Here is a 24271-nt window from a genome sequence, read left to right as displayed (position 1 = left end):
TTCTCCACTGCCCTGGTCCCTTGATGTGACAGTAATTGATCCCCAGGCGGTCAGTGGCAGGGGACTGTGCCAACACCGGTACAGGAGAGCAGCACATCAGGGTTCGAAACGTGTGGCAGGCAAGGAACGTGCTCTTCTGCCTTGGCTAGGTGTGCCTACTGGCTAAAGTCAGAAATATTTGCTGGTCTTGCACCAGTAACGTCCCAGTGCAACTCTGCGTACCTTTGAACGCTCCCCAGGAGCATCCCCAGCATTGTGAGGCAAGAACAAGAGGTAGAACATGGCTCAGAAATACACACACACTGTCTGCAAGAAGGGTTGGAGCCCTGCCCAGGGTAAGAGCTCTGCTCTTCCTTTCGGGAGGAAGCAGCTCAGCCAGGAGAACTCCTCTGACTGCAAGTAAGGCATAATGAGGCTTCCTCCTGTTGTGATGCTCCCGATCCTCCTGCAGCCCCAGGAAAATACAGTGGGTCACTGTACTTCCAGACTGGCATGATTCTGGTCTTCAGAAACCAGTATCTCTTTTCTCTGAGATTTTTTTTTTAATACAACACACACACATCAAAAAAAAAAAAGTCTGGCAGAAGTTTCTACATATTTTCCAGATTATGTGCAGTTGTGTGGGAGCTGAAGGTCAGGCTGTGTGAAAGGACAAAAAAGCCATTTGGCGACTGGCAATGTGCTCTTGCTACACTGCCGAGAACACTCAGTTTCAGCGCAGATCTGCTTGGAGTGTCACAGGAGTCCTTACCTTTTGCACAGAAGGGATCAGATTTTATCCTTACTTCGGTATTTGGAAGAGGCACACATTTTGCCCTGTCTTTCTTCCCCATAAGCCCTTACCTGACAGAAATTCTCTCACACCATTGTTAGCTCAGGGAAAAGAGGTACAATTTTTATTCCAGTGCCTTCAGATTAGAGGAAAGCTTCTAACAAGACTACTTTTCCCCCCCGTAGCTGAAGTGACAGGTGGGATGAGTCTGTCCACACAGAAAGTTTGGCCAGAGGATGAAGAGTGGGTTGTAAGGGGCTTCTCCCCAACACTTGGCTGCTTCTTGGTCGCACTGGCACACCATTTTTTCACATCGGTCTGTCACTTTATCTGCAAAAGAAAATGTGAACAGAAGATGAAGGATGCTGTGCTGGACCAAGGGGGGAAACACTTTGAAGAGTGAGCAAGTCTCTAACAAATTGGTTCCTGGGGAACACAGGCTGTGGGAGGAGGCAAAGGAGGTTACTCAGCTGCTACGCAGAAAACCCCATCCGCGTGAGCAGGAGGAGAGCAGGACCAACGTGTTGTGTTGTGTGTGAATCTGATCCTCCCCATCCCCTCTCTGTCAGTGGGTCTGACCTTAACTGTGGCCAGGAGCATCAGAAAGTGGCAGCTATATGTAAAGTGGCAATGCCTATAAGATGTGCCTGGCACAGAGCACTCCCTGCTTCCAAAGCTGTGTGAACGATGGGTTTTTAGTTCAGCGACCAAAGCTAAAAAAGAAAATTATTTTAGCTTAGCCTGAGCTAAAAATCCTCCATTTTCCTTAAGCCAGCTTTTACTCCTCCCTCTTCAGATCAGACCAATTTCAAAAGAAAAATGCTGTTTGAACGGAAGAGTCTCCCAGAGGGACCATTCTCAGGAGAGGACTGGACATTTGGAAACCCGAGGCCATGGCAGCACCCGCCGGGCACCCTTCTGTCATGCCCCGTGAGTTGCTCTCACCTCTTTGATCACAGCAGAGGAGCTGAAGAATTCGGCAGCGGGGTCAGCTACCTGATTTTTGTGAGTCATGGGCTGCAGACCCTGATCTAAACCCTACACATGGAGCTATACACCACACAGCCATACAACTGCATGACTAGGTAAGGACCACAGAGAGCATCAAGGCAGCTAGCTCAGGTGGCTCCATTGCAAATGACTGATTTTGGGTTAATGAAGCCCATCCCACCTCGAGGTAGCTTATATGCAGCTGTTAGCTAATATTACTTAAAAGCACAGTGCCTTGTTTATATGAGGCCGCTCCTGTAGATTTTCTATCTCCCTCCAAACCCTGCGCTAGGCAAAGTTTAAAGCATTATTTCACATCAGTGCACACAGGCTTTGATCCAAAACCAACTGCCGTGCATACAAATCTTTCCAGATTTCACTGGACTTTGCTGGACCAACCCTATATCGGATAAATAAGAAGAGCCCAAATTTCTTAAGCTATTCTGAAGAGAATCACGCACCTACCAGTAACATTTTAAGGGACCCCTTCATGAGGACTCAGCAATAAGTCCATTTTTTGCTTAGCTACCATTCAGGTTTTCTCCCTGCCCTCTGCTCCTTGAGTTCTCCCTATGCCATGCCAACCACTGTCAGCCTAACATCAGTATGGGAGCCTGACTTGGCAGCCAGTCCTGTGAGAGCACAAAGAGTTTTTTTTGACCAGCCCCAGCAGCTTACAGCCTTTTCTGTATTCTGGATATTTACTGAACAGAATTCACCTACATGTGATGGCATATCTGGACTGAAATATATGGTTTTGCCAATTTTTTTTTCGTTACACAAACAGAACTGCATAGCAGTAGCAAAAGATGTGAGAAGTCCCAGGTAAAATGAGTTTCTGTTTCATTTCTCTGAAAATACCTGTGTTTATGACATAGTGCCAGGCCACAGGTATATGATTTCCTCTTGCATAGCATGGACAGTGAAAGCAGTTTTGCTTGTAATTTCTCTGGACATCATTTCTCTAGGTCCAGCACACATGCCTTGAAATCTCTTTATTCCTTTAGTTTGAATGCAATCAGACATTACACCTTCACATCTCAGTAAAACCTGCTGTGCTGCAGCCTAGGAAATTTGTCTTCAGGGCACATTTCTGTTGTTCTTCCCTGTGGTGGATGTAGGAGGAAGTGAAGCTTGCTGAAGCCTCATGGAGAACAGTTGCTGGATGTTTATGAGGCCCTGCCTGGACATAGCTAAGGAATTAATGGCATTTGTTTAACTAACACTTGTTAGCCAGGTTGAAACAAGTACAGCCCTGTGCATTTTTATGGGGCAAACATGGCACATCTCATGGACTCTTTAAGTCTCACATCTACAACTGGGGTTGTTCCTTTACAGCAAGAAAAAAAGAAATAGTTACATATCAAAACAGCTAGCAGAAAATACCAGACAGCTATGGAAATATGGATGAATGAGAGGGAGAGCAGTTATGACTTTAGCAAAATATTCCTCAGCCAGCACCCTCTATTTAATAGGTTGTTTTGGCACTCGGACAGGAGCTACTGTGGATATGTTGTGCCACATCCCGTATCTGCTGGCAGGTTTTCAGCTGCTGGAGAGGTTGAGGATTGCACTACAAGGATATGATCTTCTAACAAAATAGAAATAATCATTTAGTCTTCAAGCAATAGCTTTGATGGTATGGGGACAGGTTTTACTCTCACATTTGTTTTCAAACTTCCGAGGAGCTCCACAATAGATTTTACCATCAGGGACTTTTGGAAGACTTAGAAATAGAAGTGACAAATTCTGAGACTGGAGTCATCTGGTGTATGTCAAAACAAACTGGTGTGAGCCACTGACGGGCTGTGACTGTGCAATTCAAGACCTTCCTGACTGGGTACCAGCTGCAGAGCTGAGCACAGCCTACACACGCTGTATGTGCCTGCGGCACTCGAGAGCACTCAAATCTGCAAGCTTCAAAATCCTGCTGGAACCTGAGGGCTTCAGGCTGCAGTCCCTCACAAGGCTGGCGCCCTACCTTACCTGTCCAGGAACAGGAAGAGAGCTCAGAGGAGAACGAAGGATGCCCAAAGCAGTTTTAAAACCAGCTCGGTATGCACAGACCCACCTCCGAGGCACATGGAGCTTTTATGTCAGCCTGTGCCCCCCTGAAGGAGGGAGGGAAGCGAACCCGATGCAGGCGACAGCCTCCTTACCGCACTGCACGGCCTTCTCCTTGCACTCCCACTGGTATCTCTGCACCTTGGGGCTGCAGCCCTCTCTCTCCGCCTTGTCGTAGCAGCAGTCATGCCTGTGGCAGCACCTTAGGGAGAACAAAAGGCAGAGTCTGGGCTTAGGCACCCTGCAAGGTTTTGCTTGGGGGGTTTCCAAGTGCCGCAGGGGTGTTCCACTCAGGCACCGCTAATGACAGCTCTGTCAGTAAATTGTTAATGAGCAGAGTGTCCTGGCATCTCCGTGAAAGCTCAGGAGCTTGCTAATGCCATATTTGCTCCCAAGACCATGATGTTTCTTCTTGCCCTGCGGTTTTTGTCCCCAGAAAGAAAGGTGTGGTCAATACCCAGGACATGGTAATCCCGCTCACTGCCAGGGGCTGAAGCATTACGGTGAGGTGCGTGACCATGGCTCACCAGTTTGGGCTTGGACCCAACACAGAATCCGGAGTCAGAATGTTTTTTTCCTTCCTTGGCATCAATGAGCAGCTGGCTACAAACCCATCAGCCTCAAAGGTGGGATTCAGACCCTCAAAGGTGGGATCCAGACTTTACACCCCTAGGTGTAAACATCTACGTGTAAGGGATTGACCTAGGCTCCCTTTATGCATGCCCAGGGCACGGTTCATATTATCCTACTGCAGAGATCTAACGTAGGTGAAAAGCATGGCAGATACTGACTGCTCTTCTTTGACCATAGAGGGGGCTTAGGGTGACTAACTCAGCCACTGATATCTGCACTACAGACTGTACTCAGTGAGATAATTCCCACTATTGATTACTTCTGGATATATAGGAAAACTTCACCCCACTTGAATTTTATTTTGGTAGTTTGGTGAATTAAAATAGACTGATTAAATTAAAATAAATAGACTGACGAAAATCATTAAAAGAAATGATTTAGCACTTCAGGAGTTCCTATGGTAGATAACAAAGGTTGTTACAGCAAGAATGAGAGGTCAGAGGCTGGAGCTCAGGTGGAGTGATCTCCTGTACTTCCAGAAGCTGTCCCTGCAGGACCATAGGGACACCATGGAGGAACTGTTCTGGTAACTGGGAAGTGCTGAAGCAGGTTGGCCTCAGGGAGAAATGAGGAGCAGAAGGCTTTTAGAGAAGCTCTTAAGTCCTAGATGTGCACCTGTTCAAGATGTTGATGAGGTCTAATTGAAGACCTTGTTTGTCATCTTCAAGGCCTGAGGACAACGCATCTGAAAAGCCAATAAAAAGCTCTGTGATGCACTCTGGGACCCACCATTATATATCCCTCTGGAAAAACAGAACAATGCTGCAACAAGGATGAAGCTCCCCTGTGCAGAAAGTAGGGCTTCTCCGAGGACCCACTGAGAGCTGTCAGCACTTCACCTGAGAGCTCAGGAACATCACAGACTTCATCACCTTCTGCTGCAGAACCATTCTTGCCCTTTTAGAAACTGGTTTATGGATATGAAGGCCAGTAGGCTGCATGAAGTGATAAAGCCAAGAAGAAAGAGATCTGAAGTGCAAAAACCAAAATCTACCACTGATACAAATCCTAATAAAATCACTGCAACTAGATTAGGTAAATCATGTAAAAGAAACATGAGAATCAGGCCAGTCAGATAAAATTTAGCTTTTGTGTAAGCCCTGTGCTTATACACACCCTGAATTCAGACTGGTGTGCTTTCCCTATTGACTGACAGATTTAGCAGTTAAAGTAGCAATTTCATCCCACAGATGAGTCTGCAAACCCAACACCATTCTTCTTCTCAGCCTGCAAAGATGAAACGGGCGAGATGATTACAACCAGACTACTCACAACGCAGTGAAATGGAAGTTAACAGCAGCAGACGAGTATCTACCTCCACGCCACCTCCTCAAAGGACTTAAGAATGGGAATAAACCCCATGGGATATACATATCTAAAAGTTTTCCTGTGAGGAGAGAGAGATCTGTGGGAACAGATCTTGGAAGAGGTGAAAGATGGTCTGCAAATCAGGCAAAGATGACCAAATGAGCACTAAAGAGGTGTGATAGCTCTTTAAGATGCTCCTTAGCTGGCTTTGTGAAGTCAGGTGATTGCATAAACTCTGCAGAGCCACAGGATTTGGGGCACAGTTCTCCTTCCACTTACATTTTCCTCCCGATGCCCATAACTGCAGCAGGGTGACATGTGGCTGACACCAACACGGAGAGAGAAGGCTTTAGCTCATATTTTACAAGCATCTTTCAGATGCTCTGAAAGACCTGCCAAGGAATGAAGAACGAGGAAACCTGCCATCCTATTGCCATCTTCAGATGGCCCTTCCTGTCTGGAAAAGCCTTTTTCTGCACCTGGGTCAAAATGTGGTGTTAAAGCTCTTAAAAACCTGCTAATGCTCTGCCAGACCAGCACAAACAGCACAGCAGAGCATTGGTCAACAAGTACGAAAAACAAACTCAGCTGTATTAGTAAGCAACCCATTCATCACGCCTGTGTGAGGGGACAGCCCTAATGGCCACAGACAGCTTTGGCTGGCCTGACCCTGCAGTGAGCAAATGCTGCTAAGGTAAGAATTTGTCACGTTGTGTTTGTCATCTTAACAGCACAGCCACCCCTGTGCTTTGCTTTAAACCAGTAGCTGAAGGGAAATCTTACTCTTCTGTATGGGTTTGCCAAGACTTGGATGAGCCACATATGCTGCCCTGCCTCTCATGGTGTCGGTGTTTCAAGGGAGGTGCTGAGCACCTTTGTGTCCTGCTTTACAAAATGCTGCTCAGTGCAAGCTGAGCACTGCCTAAATACCTTTGCTTGGGCTTTCGATGGTTTTGCTTCACATAAATGGGGGTGCCCATGCTTCCTTCTGGAAAACCCAGGCAGAAGTGCAGGGGCAACATTTCCAGGATGATTAAAAAAAAAAATAAATAGGACTACAAGTCCAGGTAAATGCAGGCATTATAGCAGCTCTCCTTTCAGCGCTGTGGTGCAAAAATCCAGGAAATAGAACTGGGAAGGAGAAACATATCTATTGACTTTATGGAGAAGAGATGTCATTATGTCTTGAAGTGAAGGGACTGTAAGAGTGGAACAAAAGGGAAAAGGTAATTACTGGCAACACTACATCTAACTCAGTGTGCGGAATAAACCTCATAAAAGGATTACCTACTTGACACACTTTTTTTTTTTTTTTCCCCATGAAAGAGAGGTGATTAGAAACACTCTAGACCTGTCTAGACAGATTGACTGAATTACTCACAAGAAAAATCACTCCTAGGTACTTTACTGAGACCCTAACAAAAGAAGTGTCAAGGGGTGAGTCATTTCCACCAGTATTTGTCACTCAAAGCCTATAGCTTTGACACTCCACATCACGCTTTTTTAGAATGGTAAATATGGAAAATAATGCGGTCACTAACTGGCATGGGATACCCAGCCACGCTGATTTTTGCAGTAGTTTGCACTAACAGGTATCAGAAGATTCCTCTAGTGAACATAAATTAGAAACTTTTAGGGCTAGATCTAGTGTGTCATTGCCAATTATTCTTAACTAAGAACCTAACTAAAACAAAATATGTATTTTTCTTGTTTTCACAACCAAGCATTTCAGCTAAGCAACAGTAATGAATGTACTTAAATGACTGAGATTCCTTTTTACAAACTATCTATCTGGTATTTTTGAGTCATTTCCAGTTGCAGAGTCCCTATTTTCTGCCATTAGGACAAAATCCACGTCCCATAGAAATCAAACAGCAGCAGAAACCCACACTGATGAATACCAGATCAGATTTTTCTTTGTTTTTCAGGAGCTCTGAGCATTTTCATCTCCCACAGTTGCCTAAATTTGGAGTCACTGAACATCTGTGGAAAAAAGCTTCTAGGTGACTCCACTCAGGCCTTCAGCTAATGAAGTACTCTGAATTAGTGAAGTCATATTTTACATTAAAGGCTTGGTTATAAGAGTTGGTAAAGAGATAATGAAAATAATAAACAGGTTTATAGGCATGGTTCTAGATGGTTATAAGTAGATCAAGAGATATAACTGAGAATGAAAAGAAATCTCTAGACCTGACACCTATAACACTTTGTGGCCGGCCATTCATTATTTGTAAGTCCCATATCCACTGTTTCATAGATGCCATGCACATATAAACCAGGATATGAAGAGAGTGTTTTTGGCAGGGAAATTCCCACTGCATTAATGAAAAGAGCTCTACTGGCTTAAATGGCTACTTGCTGCTTTATACCCACACAGAGGATTTGGCCTTTAGCCTTGGCATCTTTTCTCTCCCCTTCACCCCTTCTTTTTTTTTTCTCCTTCTTCTGTCCTGCCACTTCCCTATTCAAAGTTTGATTTGGTAGAAATATGCAATGTCTCCAAGAGCTGGGTACACTGGAAGACTCAGCCAGCTTCCTTTCCAGTGAGCTACACACTGCCTTCCCTCCTGCAAAAACCAGCACTTGTGTGTGGGTAACACCTGGCTTGCTGACTGCAGATAAAAGCAGATAGACCTGTGTGCTCTGTCTTTGAGGTTTTAAACCAGATGAGATTGCAAATCAAGGGCTCAGAGCACCCCAGAGACCATCATGATAAAGATTTACATGTCCACTGGCGGCAAAGTACAAGAAAGAAGCCTTTCATTGTAACACCTTACAGACTCATTGTTTTTAGCCTTGGAAATACAAAGCACAGTGTATCCCCCACTAAGAAAGAAAAGGGGAAATAACACCATGCTCTACACCGCTGTACTTGCTTGATTTAGTGTAAACTAACAGGTGATGAAGGCAACAGGTTTGACCACCCTTCACAAAGATCTGGATTCCTCCAGAAGGTAACCAGCAAAGTTCCCATCCCTGTCATTTTCAGGACCAGGTGAAATGACCGTCCAAACAATCTGGGTCACTCCCCTCTCTGTGCATAAAGACGCAGCTAGTTCAGGAACTCTCATCCTGGTTCCTCCTCTGCCCTCCACCCCATAGGGCCAGCTCCCGAGAGCAAAGTTCTCATCCAGGAGGCGGCTGAAGCCTCGTTCTTACACCAGGTGGTACATGCCTCCTCTCTCACAATTGCCCAGTGCTGCTGACATATACTAAGCTCCCTCCGTAACGAGTCCTTGGAGGCACAGGAGTACAGGCAGGGAAGAGCAAGGAGATCTGCAGTGCTTTTGGACACACAGCTGAGGTTCTTCTTACCAGTCTGTTTTATCTTTAGGCCAGCCTTGTCCTCCCAGTCCGCAGTAGCACCCATAGTCAATATATGCCAAGGGAGACCGCCCCGTGCCACATGTGATAGCTCCTGCCAGTTCAATGATTCCTCGGGTGTGCAGCGAATGGGATTTTCCCAGGGCGCCTTTCCAAACTGCAAAGACAGGACAAGGATTCACACAAGGATTAAACACGCCGGATGCTGATCTTAAAATCCTTACAGGGAGATTTTGGGTCTTGACTGGTTGTTTGGGCGCAGCTGGGGCAATCTAACTGGCCACCACATTTGCCCTGCAGAGGGGAGAAATACCCAAGCAGACCCCAAGCAGTCAGCTCAAATCAAGCCAGACTTCCCAGCTCCGGTGCACCAGTGTGTGACTGCAGCTGTGCTGCACCTGGGGCCACCTTGCACCTGGAAACGGTGTCCCCAATGTGGGAAAACGCACTGGATGAGCTGTGGTGTCCCAGGTTGGACCTGCACACAGCCAGGCTGTACCTGGGATCTGCAGAAAAAGGTGAGGTTTCTCTGTTGGCCAACGTCTTGCGTTATCCAAGTCTTCCCTACTATCCAGGATATTTTAACCTGTTCTCTGGATCACAAAGAGGTGACAGTGCTATTAATTTATATACAGGAATAGCTGCCTGGCCTGTAGGTAGCTGCCTGTAGCTGCCCCAGGCCTGTAAGGTATACCATGCCATCATTTACATCCACTTCTGTTACTACGGTCCATTTAAGTTGTAACAGTATGTTGGCTGCATGAGTTTGAATAAATAAATAATAATAATAATAAAACAACAAAAGGAGTTCTGTGTCTGCCAGAGTGTGCAGACAGCCACCTAAACTGGTCTGGAGCTCTTCGAGCTACAAGTCTTTCAAACCACGTTATGGTGATTTCAAATGTTATTTTGAAAGATTTTTTACTTATTTAAAAGAAATCACAGACTCTCTGTTCCAGCAACTGTTGCAGAAAGCGAGGGTACCCTGCCCCTAATACTCAAACCGCTTTGAAGTTCACAGCACGGCCTCTGATGCTTATCGTCACGTTACTGACAGCAACGCACAGTGGTTAGCAATTACTGCCCGCGCTCACCGTGAAGAACTGAGCGCTTTGCGCAACTCCTCTGCCCCGTACAGCCAAGCCACCCGCTGCCAGCACCAGGCCCCTTGGACCGGCTGCCCCGCTCGCCTAAGCACCCTGCTGGGTGAGCGCTTGGCCCGGGATGAAGGAGAAGCCGTAGCAAAGGGCCGGCCCTCGCGGTGTGCTTGGTCCCGATGCAGCTCGAGCTGCGGAGCGGGGAGCCCTCGCCACGCTGAATAGCCCCTGATATTTCAGCATGCCAGGCCTCTGCAAAGCCCTGTGTGTATGTGGACTAATTAACCCCCTAAACCACCCGGGGATGCAATACGGTTATTAAAACTCTTGCTTTCCTTTCAAAACCCAGCCAGTTAATCCCTTTCCTTGGGCCTCTCCCCTCTTGCACTCCGGTCCATGCTCTGGGCTTGATCCAAAACCCCGCTGAAGGCAATGTGTGTCTGTCCCCGTTAATGACGAGTCAGCCATTTGCTTCCTCTCTGTGAAACGTGGGGCCGCAGCCCAGCCCACAGCACTTTCCCCCATCCTTTTCCCCCTGGCAATCCCGGCTCCGAAGTGAGCAGAGCCTCGCGCTCTCTGTCTCGGGGTTTCACACAGCCTCCTTATGCTTCTCAGGGCGCTCCTCGGGGATTAAGTGCACATTCCTGAAAAAGTAACAGATCCGCTCACCTAAACACTACTCGAGTGTTCAGATTTTGTGGTAAAAGCACATTAGACCCGTGTTATTCAGAAAATGAAGAGGCGACCTATTTCCCTTGTCTAAACAGTGGGTGCCCCAGGGTTAGCAGCAGGCTCGGCCCTGGGGACCCCCAGGGACATCGCAGGTAATGCCACTGGAACAGGTCAAATGCCCTGCATTTGGGGCAAAAAGTAATAATTTTGAGGTCTGCAGACTGAAGCAGGCTGTAAATGTTCCAATGGAAACAAAACCGTCTTTGTCGACGTTCAAGCCTCCTGACAAGGAGCTTGGTTTATTTTTTATTTTTTGCTGTTTTTCTCTGACCTCTTAGACGGGACCTCTGGACTGGCCGCTGGCTGAGCACAGCCGAGGCTGGGGTAAGATCTCAGTGCCTCACCCAGAGAAAGAAAGGCCGCTCTTCTTTCAGGGCTATCTCCGAGGATCAAGGAACTGTAATTACAGCGCAGAGCTACTCATGAAAGCGGAGAAAAGGACCCAGGGGGAATTGAGTCCAAAAGAAACGCTTAAGGCTGTGTGCTCTGCAAGAGCTTGAAATAATTCAGGCATCCAGGCAGTGTCTGATGTTTCCGTTTCATTCTTTGAAAGCCAGCTGGGGTTTGAGCCGACACTGCACTGCCGCAGCTCAGGGTCAGCCCAAGCAAGTACGCCTCGCTACCCAGGCGCACGGCTAATAAGTGGACCAAGAACTGCAGCTGGTTTTAATATGTTGGGCAGCCGAGCCAACGTGGCCGTGGAAGCCCTGAAAGAGTCCGAGTCTCGCCAGCAGCCTGAACTTGGCCACATCTCCCGTGAGCGTGGCCGGTCATTAGCTCTACTGTCGATAGGAGCCTCGGCAGAAAACATACCTGCAGGGGGGTGAGTGGAGATGGATCTGACAGCTTAAACTTGCCATTTCCCGTGGACACAGGCAGCCTTTGCTGCAGATTAAGGCAACGTTTTGGGGTTAATTTTAAATCTGTACTGCAGGAGGAACCTCAGACCTGTTGATTTAGAGTCACGTTGCTGCTGTGTGTAGGGGCTTTATGTCAGCAGACGTTTATGGCTTTTTAAATAGGATTTTTTTTCTTCTTTTTGAACTTCGCATGGAGTGAAATCTGCTCACTCCGTAGTCATTAGTATAAAAAGAAGATACTTCTGGAAAGAAACACAAACACCAACAACTTTGTAGCAGAAAATTATCCCCCCGAAAATGACCTATGTTTGTACAGCAGCAGCAGCTCTGTAAACCACCATGGAAAAGAAGCAGGCACACGGCTTGCTTACACAGCCCTGCACTATAACGCTGAAAAAAAGGAAAAAAGAAAGACAAGCAGTACTTTATACTCAGCCAAAAGATACGGATGACCCAGGTAAATCTGCCAGCAAGGGGAGAAGCTGCCCGGGGCAGGGGGGCTGCAGGGGCAGAAGGATGGGGCACGGACGTGGCACTCACCTGCCTGCAGCAGCAGCAGCAGCAGCAGCGAGCCCATGGGCAGATATCCCCGCTACCCGCACACTCCCCTACGCTGGCGTTCAGCTGCGGGGACGCCCAGAGCGCTGCCCGGCGAACCAAGGTGTGGGTGTGTTTGCCAACCCTCCCGGGCTCCGTCTGCAGGGTTTTTATATATATACATCTGTGCGCATATGCCTGTAAAGCCAAACACCCCCTCCTGAAACTTCCCTCAGTCACAGCCCTGCCCAAAGAGCTCCTTGCTGTGCTGGAGAGGGTGCGGGCTGCCCCTGTTTGCTTGCTATCGCCTCCTGGGACAGCCCTGGGCACTAAGCTGGGCTCTTTCTCTAAGCTGTTTGCTCACAGACCCTGGTTAACCTCTGAGTAGCTTCGGAAAAGGGAAGCCGGCCACTGCGCCGCCTGCGGCTTGGGCTTTCTGCTGTGGTGTCCACCTGGCAGGGATTTTCTCTTTTTATAGATCATTCTTTTCAGGGTGTGTGTATGTGTGTGTGTATATATATATATATTATTTTAAGACTGATTATTTTTCACATTTTAAAAAGAGGAGACAAAACTAGAAACATCTAACAGAAAAAAAGTACTCTTAGATGCAAGTATCTAATTATAAACTGACCAACAGAGCTAATTCTGGGCCACTCCAGAGGGAAAAATATCCTCTAGGTGCAGCCTGTTGCTGCACCTGACTGAGACTAATTAATTTTTTTGAACACTCCTCGGTATGTGGGTCAGCAGTCAGGGCTGGGTCTATGGGGCCAGCACACGCTCCGGTCACACCAGTTGCTGTGGGCAGCTGAACTGGAGAGGTGGTGGCCCCATCGCACTGCCGCTGCTGGTGGTCACGGCTGGATGCTCTGCCAGAGAGGAAGAGGAGGGGAGGAAGGCTGTTCGTCCCTTCCCCTGCACGGCGTGGGTCTGTCTCAGCTGCACCCCTCGCTGGAGTTTCCCATGTTAAAGCCGTGCCTTCGTGCCTAATGGCGTGCCTTTAAATATTTGCTTGCTAAATATTGGCATTTGAATCAAAGGTCAGCAGCCAGGGGTTTCCTGGGCCGCCTTCTGCTGAGAGCAGTCCAGCTGCAGCAGCTGGCAATCTTTGCCAAGCAAGTTTTCAAAAAATGGTATGTATTGGGCATCTTTAGGGATACAAGGCAACCGGACCAGAGAGCTGGTCAAAGCAGGCTCAGTGATGGGGTAGGGAGTTGCAGCTTCGGCAGCTGCACAGCTCTGATGTTTTCTGTTCCCAAGGGCTCTGATGGGCAAGCACAACCCTACCGTAACTGTGAGACTGAAATCCCCGACCCACCACTGCCACAGGCCCCGTGCTCACAGCAGGAAAAGGAGAAAGGCAAAGGGAGCAGAGCACGCAGCTGCACGCTCGTGTGCGCTCCTCCGCTGCCTCGCCGGGGCCCAGCAGGAGTTGCGTGGCTTATGTCTCCTGCCTCAGGAACTCCCTCCAGTAATTATACTGAAGTGGTGATTCCAAGTCCCATTTGAGCCGTTGCTGGCTAATATTTAACCTTAATAGTATAACTTTGCGGAAGGAGGATGCTGGAGGGTGGGTGTGCTTTCCTCTAGGGCTCCAGGGATGCAGGTGATCAAAATGGGAAGTGCAAGCAGGGTGACAAGCTTTAAAGCACTGCCTGGGGCCTGACTGAATGAGACCCCCGCTGGAGCAAACTCCACCTCTGACAGATACCTGAGAGGTCCCTTTCTCAAGTGGGGACCAAAAGAGAGGTGTGAGGGACTTTTGCAGATGCTTTACTGGTTTCTCAGGGTCCCTGAGCCAGGGGTCAAACTGGGAACAGCGCACTGCCTGAAAGACTGAGAGGCAGGCAGCTTGAACGCTGTATCTCGTCCCAGTAGCTTGCAGGTCAAGGTCAGGGGCTCCTTGTCTACGTGGCCTTGCGTTCAGCTCGCACTCTGACCTCCAGTCTGCAACGCAGCAGCTGACTCTCTGAACAAGGAAATCAGGGACCAGGGCAAGAAGTAACCAACATCCACTTGTGGAAATAGCAATGCACAGCTAAGGAAACCTCACCGAGTCTCTAGCAGGAAAATGAGCTCTGATATAGTGACTGTAACCTGCTGCCTAACTTTGACAGGTTGTCCATCACTATAAGCAATCTCCAAAGTCAGTCTGAGTGCTCAAACCGTCTATTCTATAGCTTGGATTTATCTGAGTCATTTAGTTTTGAACACCTACGTTTAACATCTTTGTATCAAACACTTCCTGAATCGCAAACCCAATTAAAAAAAGGTGTTATAAATGTTCAGACTAAAATTTGATTCTATTGTTTTTCTTTCTCACATTCCCCTCCCTTGAAGATATTATTTATGCTTCTCCAGTTCAGCAATAAACACAAAATGAAGAAACACAGACTCCTCTGATAGCCAAATGCGTCTGCACTGTTTGAAGAAGAGTGCTGTAGGACAATAGGGAAGTATGCCTAAATTTAACTTGGAAATGAATTGAAAAATCTGAAATTCTGAAAGCAGAATTAATGTATTGTTTTCTTGTGATTATTTCAAACTGCTGACTGGTTGAGTCTCTTATTTATCTCTGCAATGACTGATTGCTGTTGCCTAAGTTAACACTTTAACAAATATACTAACTGCTAATAGTGGTTTTACTACACTACGGTAAATGTGCTGGGATCATGAGGGCATATTCATTACTGTTTAGGGACAACAAATGAATTCCTTGGTTTCACTTGCTTCACTTGCATTTTGCATATTGCCCTGCTTGAGCTTCACTTTTCACTAGTAACAACAGGTAGCACATGAGGCTATTGGATATAGGAATGTAAAGAGGTGTGTTCATAGCTACTGCTCAGAAACGAGACTGGGAGACAGAGGAAGAGGTGGCCTGAATGGGGAAGGTGTAATAGAAATCAGGAGCACATAAAGTTCTTCTTCCAGATTTGAAAATGCATTTCAACCCTGGCTATTCTAGACCATCATTCTCTCTCAGCTCTGCCAGTATATTTCAGTCCTGACTCCAAGGCTCCCTTATTGCAGCAGTGCTTATCTCTGTAGTCTACTACACATTTAGTCAGCTCCTAACGCTGCCTGCTTTCGCTTCTCATTTTCCCCATTGTTCAGGCTTCATTACCCTTTTTTTCCTCCCCATCAATTGCTAGATTTCCTGCTTCTGCACTTTCTGCACTTGCCATCTTGCACTTCTCTCCTTCCACATTTTGTCCCAACCTACTACTTTCACCTCCATCATGAACAGCTTCAAGGTTCACACATACTGTCTCAAGTCTCAGGTGCCAGAATACCTGGAAAAGGGCCCTCTTACTTATTGAAAGCCTCCATTCATAACACCAGGTGGTCCTGGCTAGATCATGGAGCACATGGAAGTTCACACAGACTTCCTGAAGAAAAAGGGGATATGTTACACCATCTCCCCTCCGTTATCCAGATTGCTTTACTAGGCTGCATCCAGTTTACAGGCTTGCATCTTTTATGTTTGATATCCAAATAAATAAAGAAAAAGCCAACAGTAGGCTAAATCTTAGGTGAAATTCCTGCTCCTACAGAAAACATGAAATCACGCATTCCCTGGAGGTGCTACCATGATTATTTGTGATCCTGTAGCCCTTTTGAAGGATAGCTGAGCTCAAGGTTACTACTGTAGATTTATTAGGAGGGACACTAGAAAACAAGGGTTTAGCTGCTCTTTCCTTGACATCAACCAGTGCTCCACATGGCAAGTTCTTAAGGATTCCTGGAATCCCTCTGCTTTTAGTCAGGCCAGGCTTTTGTAAACATCTTTACCCCCCGTACCCTATTGGGAAACTCTTCTTTACTATTTCCCCAATCACAATCTGAATTATCAATCCCAAATTCAAATACTGTACTCTACTTACATCATGAATATCCTTTCACAGGCCCTTCAAAACCTCTCTTTTTCTATACATGCATCCACTACTGCAGCAACACTCATATTTGCCACCACTACCTTGTTTTTGTTTCGTGACTCATCACCTCTTCACTGCTGTGGAAACTGTTGTCTTCTGTGTTTCCTACTTAGTATATAAAAAGATTTGGGAAAGGGAAAAAAACAGCACAGCCAAAAGAGCTCCACCTTTCAGGAGAAAGGGAGGAGACAGCTCTGCAATTTGTTCTGCTGGAAAGACAATGTTCTGAGCTAGTCATCGCGGTCACCTCTTGGGTTTGTGTTTCGTTCCTGTCTGACCAGCCACAGGTTGAGGGCATGCTCCATGTATTACACCTTCATGTTTTGTGCTTGTACTGGGTAACTGACCACACATGCAGTCCCATTGCCAGTCCTTTTCTCCCTTACGTGACAAGGATTTACCAAACCAAAGCCTGTACCTTTTGCACCCAAGGACTGGTTAGGCAAGGGCTTGATGCTAGTGCGGGCTGAACGTTGATTAGCTTAGTACATTGGCCAACAACCCTCATGCCACAGTGAGGAAGTGCTAAGAGGGGAGGCTCCAAGCCCCACAGACATCTGCTCAACTCCCAGTAAAACTGCCTCTTTACCCTGAACAAATCTTAATCTTGACAAGAATGTATCTTCATGTAGCCTTTTCCTTACTAGTATAGAAAGATTTTAACCTTTACTTGGCTCTCCTACCTGTCTCAAACCAGTATAGTTACTTACAGTAACCATAAGACCACACTTAAATAAAGTGCAATTATAATTTTAAGTGCTAATTTAGCATGCTGTTGGCTGTGACAGTATGGAATGTGATATCAAGCTGCACCTCCTGAAATGCCTCACCACTTCTTTGATGCCAGTCACTGCTTAATAGTTGAAAATTCCACGAAAATTCCTAACTGCTGCTGCCAGGGTTTGTATATTCCCTAAGGCAGCTCCCTACAAGCATTCTCAACTCCCCTCTCCAGTTCTAGTCTTTTAGCATGGTAAAGGAACACTATCCAAACGGTTGATACTAATTCTTGGCACCAAGCTGCAGGAATATTGTGCTTTTTCTCCCCAGTCAGATCATATTTCTGTTGTTGCACCCATCTGACAGTCATCTCTTCAGGGAGTTTTCTTCAAGTTTTTTGAGCCCAGGAAAAACATGCATCTTGGCTGAGTTTCCTAGGGCTATCAGAGCTGGCTACCTGGCTTCATGTACTTCAGGATATGGATTCTGTCTACTTGCTTAATTTCTTCCATCATTTTAGAAATACTTTTTTTTTCTTCAACAAGTACTCTGTAAAAATCTCTGTTGGGTTGAGTGAAACAACAAGTCTACTTCTTGGGGTAATTTACACAGAAGATATTTTTCCAAAAACACTTTTAACACTTGTTTTGTCCATAGAATTTAAGTGCATCACTTGGAAATGGTTTTACAAGCCTCTATATGTCCCTAGTTTAACTGTTAATACATACATTTCATCAATAATCTCTGTAGTTACTGATACTTCAGCCTTCACACTTTCTCAGTTTTGCAGTTTGCCTTTCCCTAGCAGAACAACAGGCCACTGTTGAGTTTAAATTTGGCTTTGCATGTTTCCCATCCTGTCTTGCATAACGACAAGCAAGGCTTCACACATTCAACCAACACTGAATTGTCTTTGGTGCTTTGTTTCCTGTTTGTATGAGGAGAGATTTTTTCCTGAGATTACTACAGAATTGATTTTTGCTGATCTGCTTTACGCTAATCCCAGATGAACACAAAAGCTTGTTTTCTAAGTCACCACTTTTTTTTTTTAAAAAAGAAAAAGGATATTATTCTTTCATGTTCCCTTTTCCATACCTTTCCTGGCTACAGTTACTGTACTTTACCCATATTTACAGGGAAAAGAACAGTAATTTACATTTCTTTCTTCCAACACTGGGGACAAGGAGTCAAGTCTGAGCTTTTACCCATCACCATATTTCTGTACTTGTGCATTCATCTTTCCTTGTATATTCATGGCTCCCTTGTGCTGTTTGCTGAAGTATCTCTGTACCATTGTACAGAGCTTTGAGTGCAAGCCTGATATCAACAGGCTAATGGCAGGACACATTTGGGAAAAAGTAAGGAGTGGAAAGGTCTTACTGGCTGACTCTTTCCCTCCAACCATCATCTTCCTAAGTCTTTGTAGTATAAATCCTCAGAAAAGGTAATTTGTCAGCCTCAATGCACTATACCAAGATAAAAAACAATGTAATTCTAGACATTAAATATATTGGTGCAGTGATTTCTGAGAAGATATTTCTTTCTTAGACTCATGTGCTAAGATTCTTTGCCTCAGAAACAATCAGAAGTTTAAAAATTAAACCAAGCTAAAAACCACAACAATTTAAAAACAAATTCCCTAAATCCCTGAGCCTAGGTAAGCAACAAAGCCCTGAGTTTCTATTTATTTTTCTCTTAAGTCTTACAATGAGATTTTGAAACAGAATTAACATATAACATTAAAATCTTAAATTTATACTTAAAGCCCTTAAATGTGAGATGCAGTCATGCTGGAATTGAACTCTTTCCTTGTTCAAGGAACGCTTGAACAAGGAAGCATTTCCTTGTAACTTCTGAATATGAGTTACTTACATCATCTCCTCAGCGTCACATACCCACAAAGCAGTGTCAACCACCATAGCATTAAGATACCATAAACTATTTTCAGACCGGATTATTTCCTGTTGAATCTGGCTCTTGTCTTTCTGGGTTTAACTGCTCATGATTTGAACGTATTTACCTCTTCATTAGTCTTTCCATTTTTTTTCCCCACTGTGAGAAGATTTGTGTAGTATTCAGTAACAGGAAAGTTTTCAAAGTGCTCTTCTGGGAGGAACCAGGAGAAGATTAGGCAGAACTTTACTTAAAAGACATACAGAAGTGGAGCTCAAGAATGAAGCAACACTGGTAATACAATGAATTCAGGTATTGCAGAATCTATCATTAGAAAAATAGTATGATGGGAAACAAATATTTCCTATTTGAAAGACGATTTTGTCTTCGCAATCAGTATTAGGGAAGAAGTCTCACTTAACAAACCTCATTTTCAGAAGAAAATTTCAGTTTCTTTGGAAACCAGCCAACAAGTGCTTCTGCATGAACAAGCTCAAGAAGAATACTGTCTCAGGACAGGTATCATTGTATCACTAATATGAAACTATCTACTTTTCTGCATGGCCAGAAAGAATATCAGCTTTATTATTTGCAGTTCAGACTTCTTTTCCAAACCTTGCTTTTGTAAAGTCCTATGTTATCTCTAATTTCCAATGCTTTCCTTTGATCACCTTCATTTTAGCCTGACTCTGCATTATAAACATCAAAAAATTCCCATTGCATATCAAAAACTTACTCTTATTCTGTTTATGACAATTTCTTATGCCACTCCATTAATAGCTAAAACACATCAGTCTGGGTCTACAAACACTATGTATGTGCATACTTACTGACTACAGAAAACACCATAAATGGGACAGGAATCTATTGTGAGATGTATTGTGAAGGCAGAATCAGTGAGAAACTGCTTCTTCATTACACCAAGTGACTACTGATTGAAAACACTGCACCGAGATTCAAAACAATCACATACAGGTGACAGTCAATTTTACAGAGTGGCATCGCATAACGTATCTACAAGATTTCAAGATTAGTCTTGTCATTGTAAAACAAAGAGGAACATTTCCCATTATATTTCGTTCATCCCTTGCAAAATCACCTCAGGAATTCTTGGTACATAATACCTCTTTTCATTTTATAGCAGTGCCTTCAATGGTTAAAACAAACTGTAGTCTAGACAAAGGCCTAGGTGGTGATGCTCCCTTCAGCAGTGACACTAACAGAGTCCCTGTCCTGTATGAGGTCTATTTAGATTAAAATTATAAGAATTACTATTTCAGCAACCCTGGCTTGAGCCGGTCAATAGATTGTGAAGTTATAAAGAAGGGAAGACAATAATCATAAGTAGATGGATATCAGCTTCCTTAAGCTTGTCTCACTTAAGAGCTAGATTAAGTAAGTCCCAAACTAAATATACTTCAGACAAATATAATAGGAAAGTCTACAGGTGACTTCTTGGAAAACATCTCGAGCCAGCGTCCCAGGTAAAATGATAAAGTTGGATCCTCACTGCATTTCACAACACTCATTTGAGGGTCCATGTTTACTTATCTTTTTAGTATCCCTACTCTATAGTTCTAGAGTATCTAGTTATCCCCCCTACTGGCATCTCCTGGAGGAAAGATGACCCGGGGAATGGAGCTAACAGAACTAGACAGCTGGCAGGAACAAGAGCTCCTTTAGCCCAGAACATACTACGTAAATTCTTTACTGCAAATTAAGGTCTTATTTCTCATTCTGTAAACACTGGATTTGTTTATTTAATCATAAACAGTTCATTTGACAGAGCAGCATCTGAAAAGGGTTCCAGTGCTCTAAAGGCATTCAGGGCCATAGCTATACGGCCTAACAAGGGTTCGTGCGCCTGGCACTTTCAGTTAGTTAGCTTTAGGCTTTCCAATGCACCCAATTGGGTGCATAACAGGGATGTGGACAGAATTTAGGCCTTCTGGGTTTATTTATCATGGTAAAGCAGACTACGAAAGAGAGAGTGGAGAGGGGAGAATCAGTGTAGGAGTTGGGGGGAAGAAGCAAGGAGACTCAAAAGGAGAATAACAGGTCTATTGCTCACGAGATGACACTCCTGTCAGCTCACAAAGGTCGCTGGAGATAAACCACACCTACCCTCTCCAAAACAGGTTTGACTTCCTTTCCCCACACTCCCTTGGGCTCCTCATGGAGGACAGCCATGGCTGCTACAGCCAGTAGGGGAAATGACAATGTATCTTCTGTGCTACCCCTCACACAATTAATGCAGCCCTCAGAGATGTTTCTGGACGTCTGCAGTGGCTCAAGCAGAATGGTGGAGCTGCTCCAGAACCTGCAACCTACTCTAAAGGACTGCTCATTTCCCACTTCAGCTGGTGCCCCACTCACCAGTCTTTCTACCTCACCTCCCAGTTTTATAGGTGGCATATCTAACTTCTCCAGCAGCATTCTGCTATTGACACCCTTTGTGATGTCCTCACTGGTTGTGGATGGTTAATCCCCCTCCAGAACCTGAAGACCTTTACAAAACTCAAGCAGTCCTAGTACTGCTCAGACGGTGTGGCTTTATACTACTTCTGCTGCTTTGCTGGCGTGGAAGTAAACACCAAAGTGCAAAAGTAAAGACTGGCTAGTTAAACAGATTCACTTGAATGTAAGGCAAAATGGATTTGTTTGCCAAAAAACCAACAAAAACACTACTTCGACAATTCCAGAAAGCAGAGCTCATTTCTGGTAAAGATGAACCCCACCCTTTTATCAACCAAAGTTATGTACTTAAGTCATTTGTCCAACACCCATAATTTCATGGGGATCATAAAATCACCCACACAAGTAGTTTAAATGTGGGAATCAATAGCAGTAAGGAAGCATGGTACAGCGCAGGACCGAGCCCCAGGAAGGTAGAAGGAAGGACTTCAAGAGGCTGCAGAACTAGTTCTCTGGTGGCTGGTATCAAAATTACCCATAGGCAGAAAGGCTCTAGCAGAGCCAGTGCATCATAGAAAATTAGCACTGCAACGCCAGCACACTCCTGGTCTCATCAGGCCATTGCTTCTAAACACACCACGTCAGTTTAGTGACTAACTGGTGAATTAAATCAGTGAGTTGTCAGCTCTGACGCTCTTTACATGTGTTTGTTGCAGGCAAATCCTCTGATAAGGAGAGGTTCCTCAGTGAATTTACACAGAAATCATCTGGCATAAAGAGGTGTTGCCAGTGCCCACTACCAGACTATACAGAGAAATATTCCCAAGGAATAATATTAGTTAAATGTACGAGTTGTACTTGGCCTAAACAAAACACAAACAGAACAATACATCGGTACAGTATTGATTCAGTAGCTTAGCTGATGAACATACTCAAGGCACATTACAGTTTACACTGCTAGGAAAGGCTTCATCACCTGACGTGATCACCTTCAATCACACTCACCTGACAGTGCAAACGACACCTGATTATTGAGAGTTGTTACAGCTAACATGAGTCTCCACTGAGCTTACAAGTGCACAACCACGATGGGCACTGGCAGAGAGCTGGACTCCCTCCGCTGACCAGGGACTGCCTTGTTTCCTCAAAGCAGTTAGTAAGCAGAAGATGGCTCTTCCAGAGACCACCTGCTGCTTCTTCACCAGGCTTTTCCCATCTTTCCAAGAACAGAGATGGCGTAGTTTAACCCTTGTATCGTGAGGACAATAAAGGTGAAGTTACAACAGGGAATGGTCCTCAACAACAGTTCATGTTAATGTTCTTCTATTGTGCAGCAAAATCTACATGTATATTCAGCTCTGGAAGCTAAATGGAAAAAAGAACTAATAGTAAGGGTCCAAACACATAAATCGTAACATGGGACGGAAGCCTCACTAACAAAGTCCTGTGGAAACACTCCCTCATTAATTACTTTTTTGAAAGGTTATAAGCATATTTGGATCCCTCAAATTTTTTGATGGGTACAACAAATTGAAAAAAAAATATGCAGGTCTGATACGGAAAACTAGCCCAAGTTAACAATGTAATGGTTAGGTCCATTAAAAAGTTACATATGTAAGGGTTTTTCCTTTCCAGGGACAGCTATACAAAATACACTGGGAGGCTAACTTCTTCACAAACATCAAGCTAAAAAAAGACAGTATTCTAAAATCACTTAATGTGAGACACTTAAAAAGAGGCAGATGAAAAGCCTGAGTAAGCTGGACAAAGAAAGGCATTAAAAATTCACTAGCTCTTCATTTGTTTGGTTGGTTTTGTTTTTAAGAAGGGTTTTGATTAAATAATGATTAATTTTGATTGAACAGAATGTTCCCGTTTTCTTGAAAGTTTTTGATCTTCACATCAGAAAACCTGAGGCTAGAAAGATGCTTGGATCCTTTGCAAAAAATCAATCAGCATCCACCTCATCCTCTGTCTGGACACAGCAAGCAAGGAGCACAGAGACATCTGATACTCACTGCTTAAACCTGACCAATAAATAAAATCTATCCCTATGTCTATTTTTAAAAGTAGTAATTTTACAAGGGAGAAAGGGAGAGGAGTGTAATATAGTGGATTCATAGGACAGAGCCTTTGTGGGCTTCTCTTGTAAGCACAAGAGTTCACCCACTTGGCTATGCCACCTCCACGCAGCACTGTGGTGGAGGGGCAGCAGCTGACCTTTGCAGTACCTCAGGAAGAGTTAAACTGGAGTCCTTGGTGCTTGTTTCCACGTGCTGTTAAGAGTCCTCAGTTCTCACTCAGTCTGAAGGGATTCTTCCTCCTTTTTGTTTCTCCTTTCCCTTTGATAGACCTTCATGTTCGCTGTGCAATGTAAGTATGATAGATTGGTGCCACCTCCCCTGCATACACATATGCAGACACACAAGGATTTCTTTTTTCCTTTTAAAGAAAACATCTCTTCTGATCTCACTGTCTGTATCTGCCTCATCCCTCCTATCTCCAGTGCTCAGCCAGTACCAGTAAACATCTCTCATGGTCAGACCACAAGGTACTGAGGGACACAAATCAGCCTTTCATCTCACCACTTTCTTACAGAGTTGGAGCACCCTTCCTTTTTTTGAGTGAGGGTGTCTGCATTTGCAGATATGTATATATCACGCACACAGGCCTCAAGCTTCTCTGAATGCAGCCAACCTCTGGACACGACATGAGGATCTGCCTGCGTGCTGCTTCCTTCTTCCAAGAGCACTTAGTGGGCCCAAGCTGGCAGCCCAAGAATTCTTCTCCCGGTCTTTACCGTGAGCAAGGCACATGGTTACAGAGCCAAGAGAACTAGGTGCAGACCCATTATCCCAAACCATGGAGAGAAATAGCCCTCTAAGTGACCTGCTTCTTTCTCTCTGAAATCCGTTCTGATAGAGAAACCTCTACACAAGAGTGAAAAAATAAAAACTTGAAAGGCAACACACATTTTACATAAAT

At 45.0% G+C, this 24271-nt stretch overlaps 1 protein-coding gene across 2 annotated transcripts; it reads right to left on the bottom strand.

Annotated features, from left to right (window-relative positions):
- Nucleotides 1-872: 872 nt before the first annotated feature.
- On the bottom strand, nt 873-22524 carry LOC121076375 (phospholipase A2-like). Of its 2 annotated transcripts, none has more exons than XM_040570659.1 (4): nt 22292-22524; nt 9083-9248; nt 3922-4028; nt 873-1102 (listed from the first exon to the last, which is right to left on the bottom strand). In XM_040570659.1, exons 1-4 carry the CDS (start codon nt 22338-22340, stop codon nt 939-941), a joined length of 486 nt encoding a protein of 161 aa, XP_040426593.1. In that variant the 5' UTR covers nt 22341-22524; the 3' UTR covers nt 873-938. The 2 variants fall into 2 exon arrangements, with proteins under 2 accessions (XP_040426593.1, XP_040426601.1); XM_040570667.1 differs by lacking the exon at nt 22292-22524 and adding an exon at nt 12321-12690.
- Between the last annotated feature and the right edge of the window lie 1747 nt (nt 22525-24271).

The sequence above is a fragment of the Cygnus olor genome, chromosome 1, assembly GCF_009769625.2.
Source record: "Cygnus olor isolate bCygOlo1 chromosome 1, bCygOlo1.pri.v2, whole genome shotgun sequence".
NCBI lineage: Eukaryota > Metazoa > Chordata > Aves > Anseriformes > Anatidae > Cygnus > Cygnus olor.
Note: the sequence above shows the minus strand (reverse complement) of the source record. Positions and strands in the feature narration are given on the sequence as shown.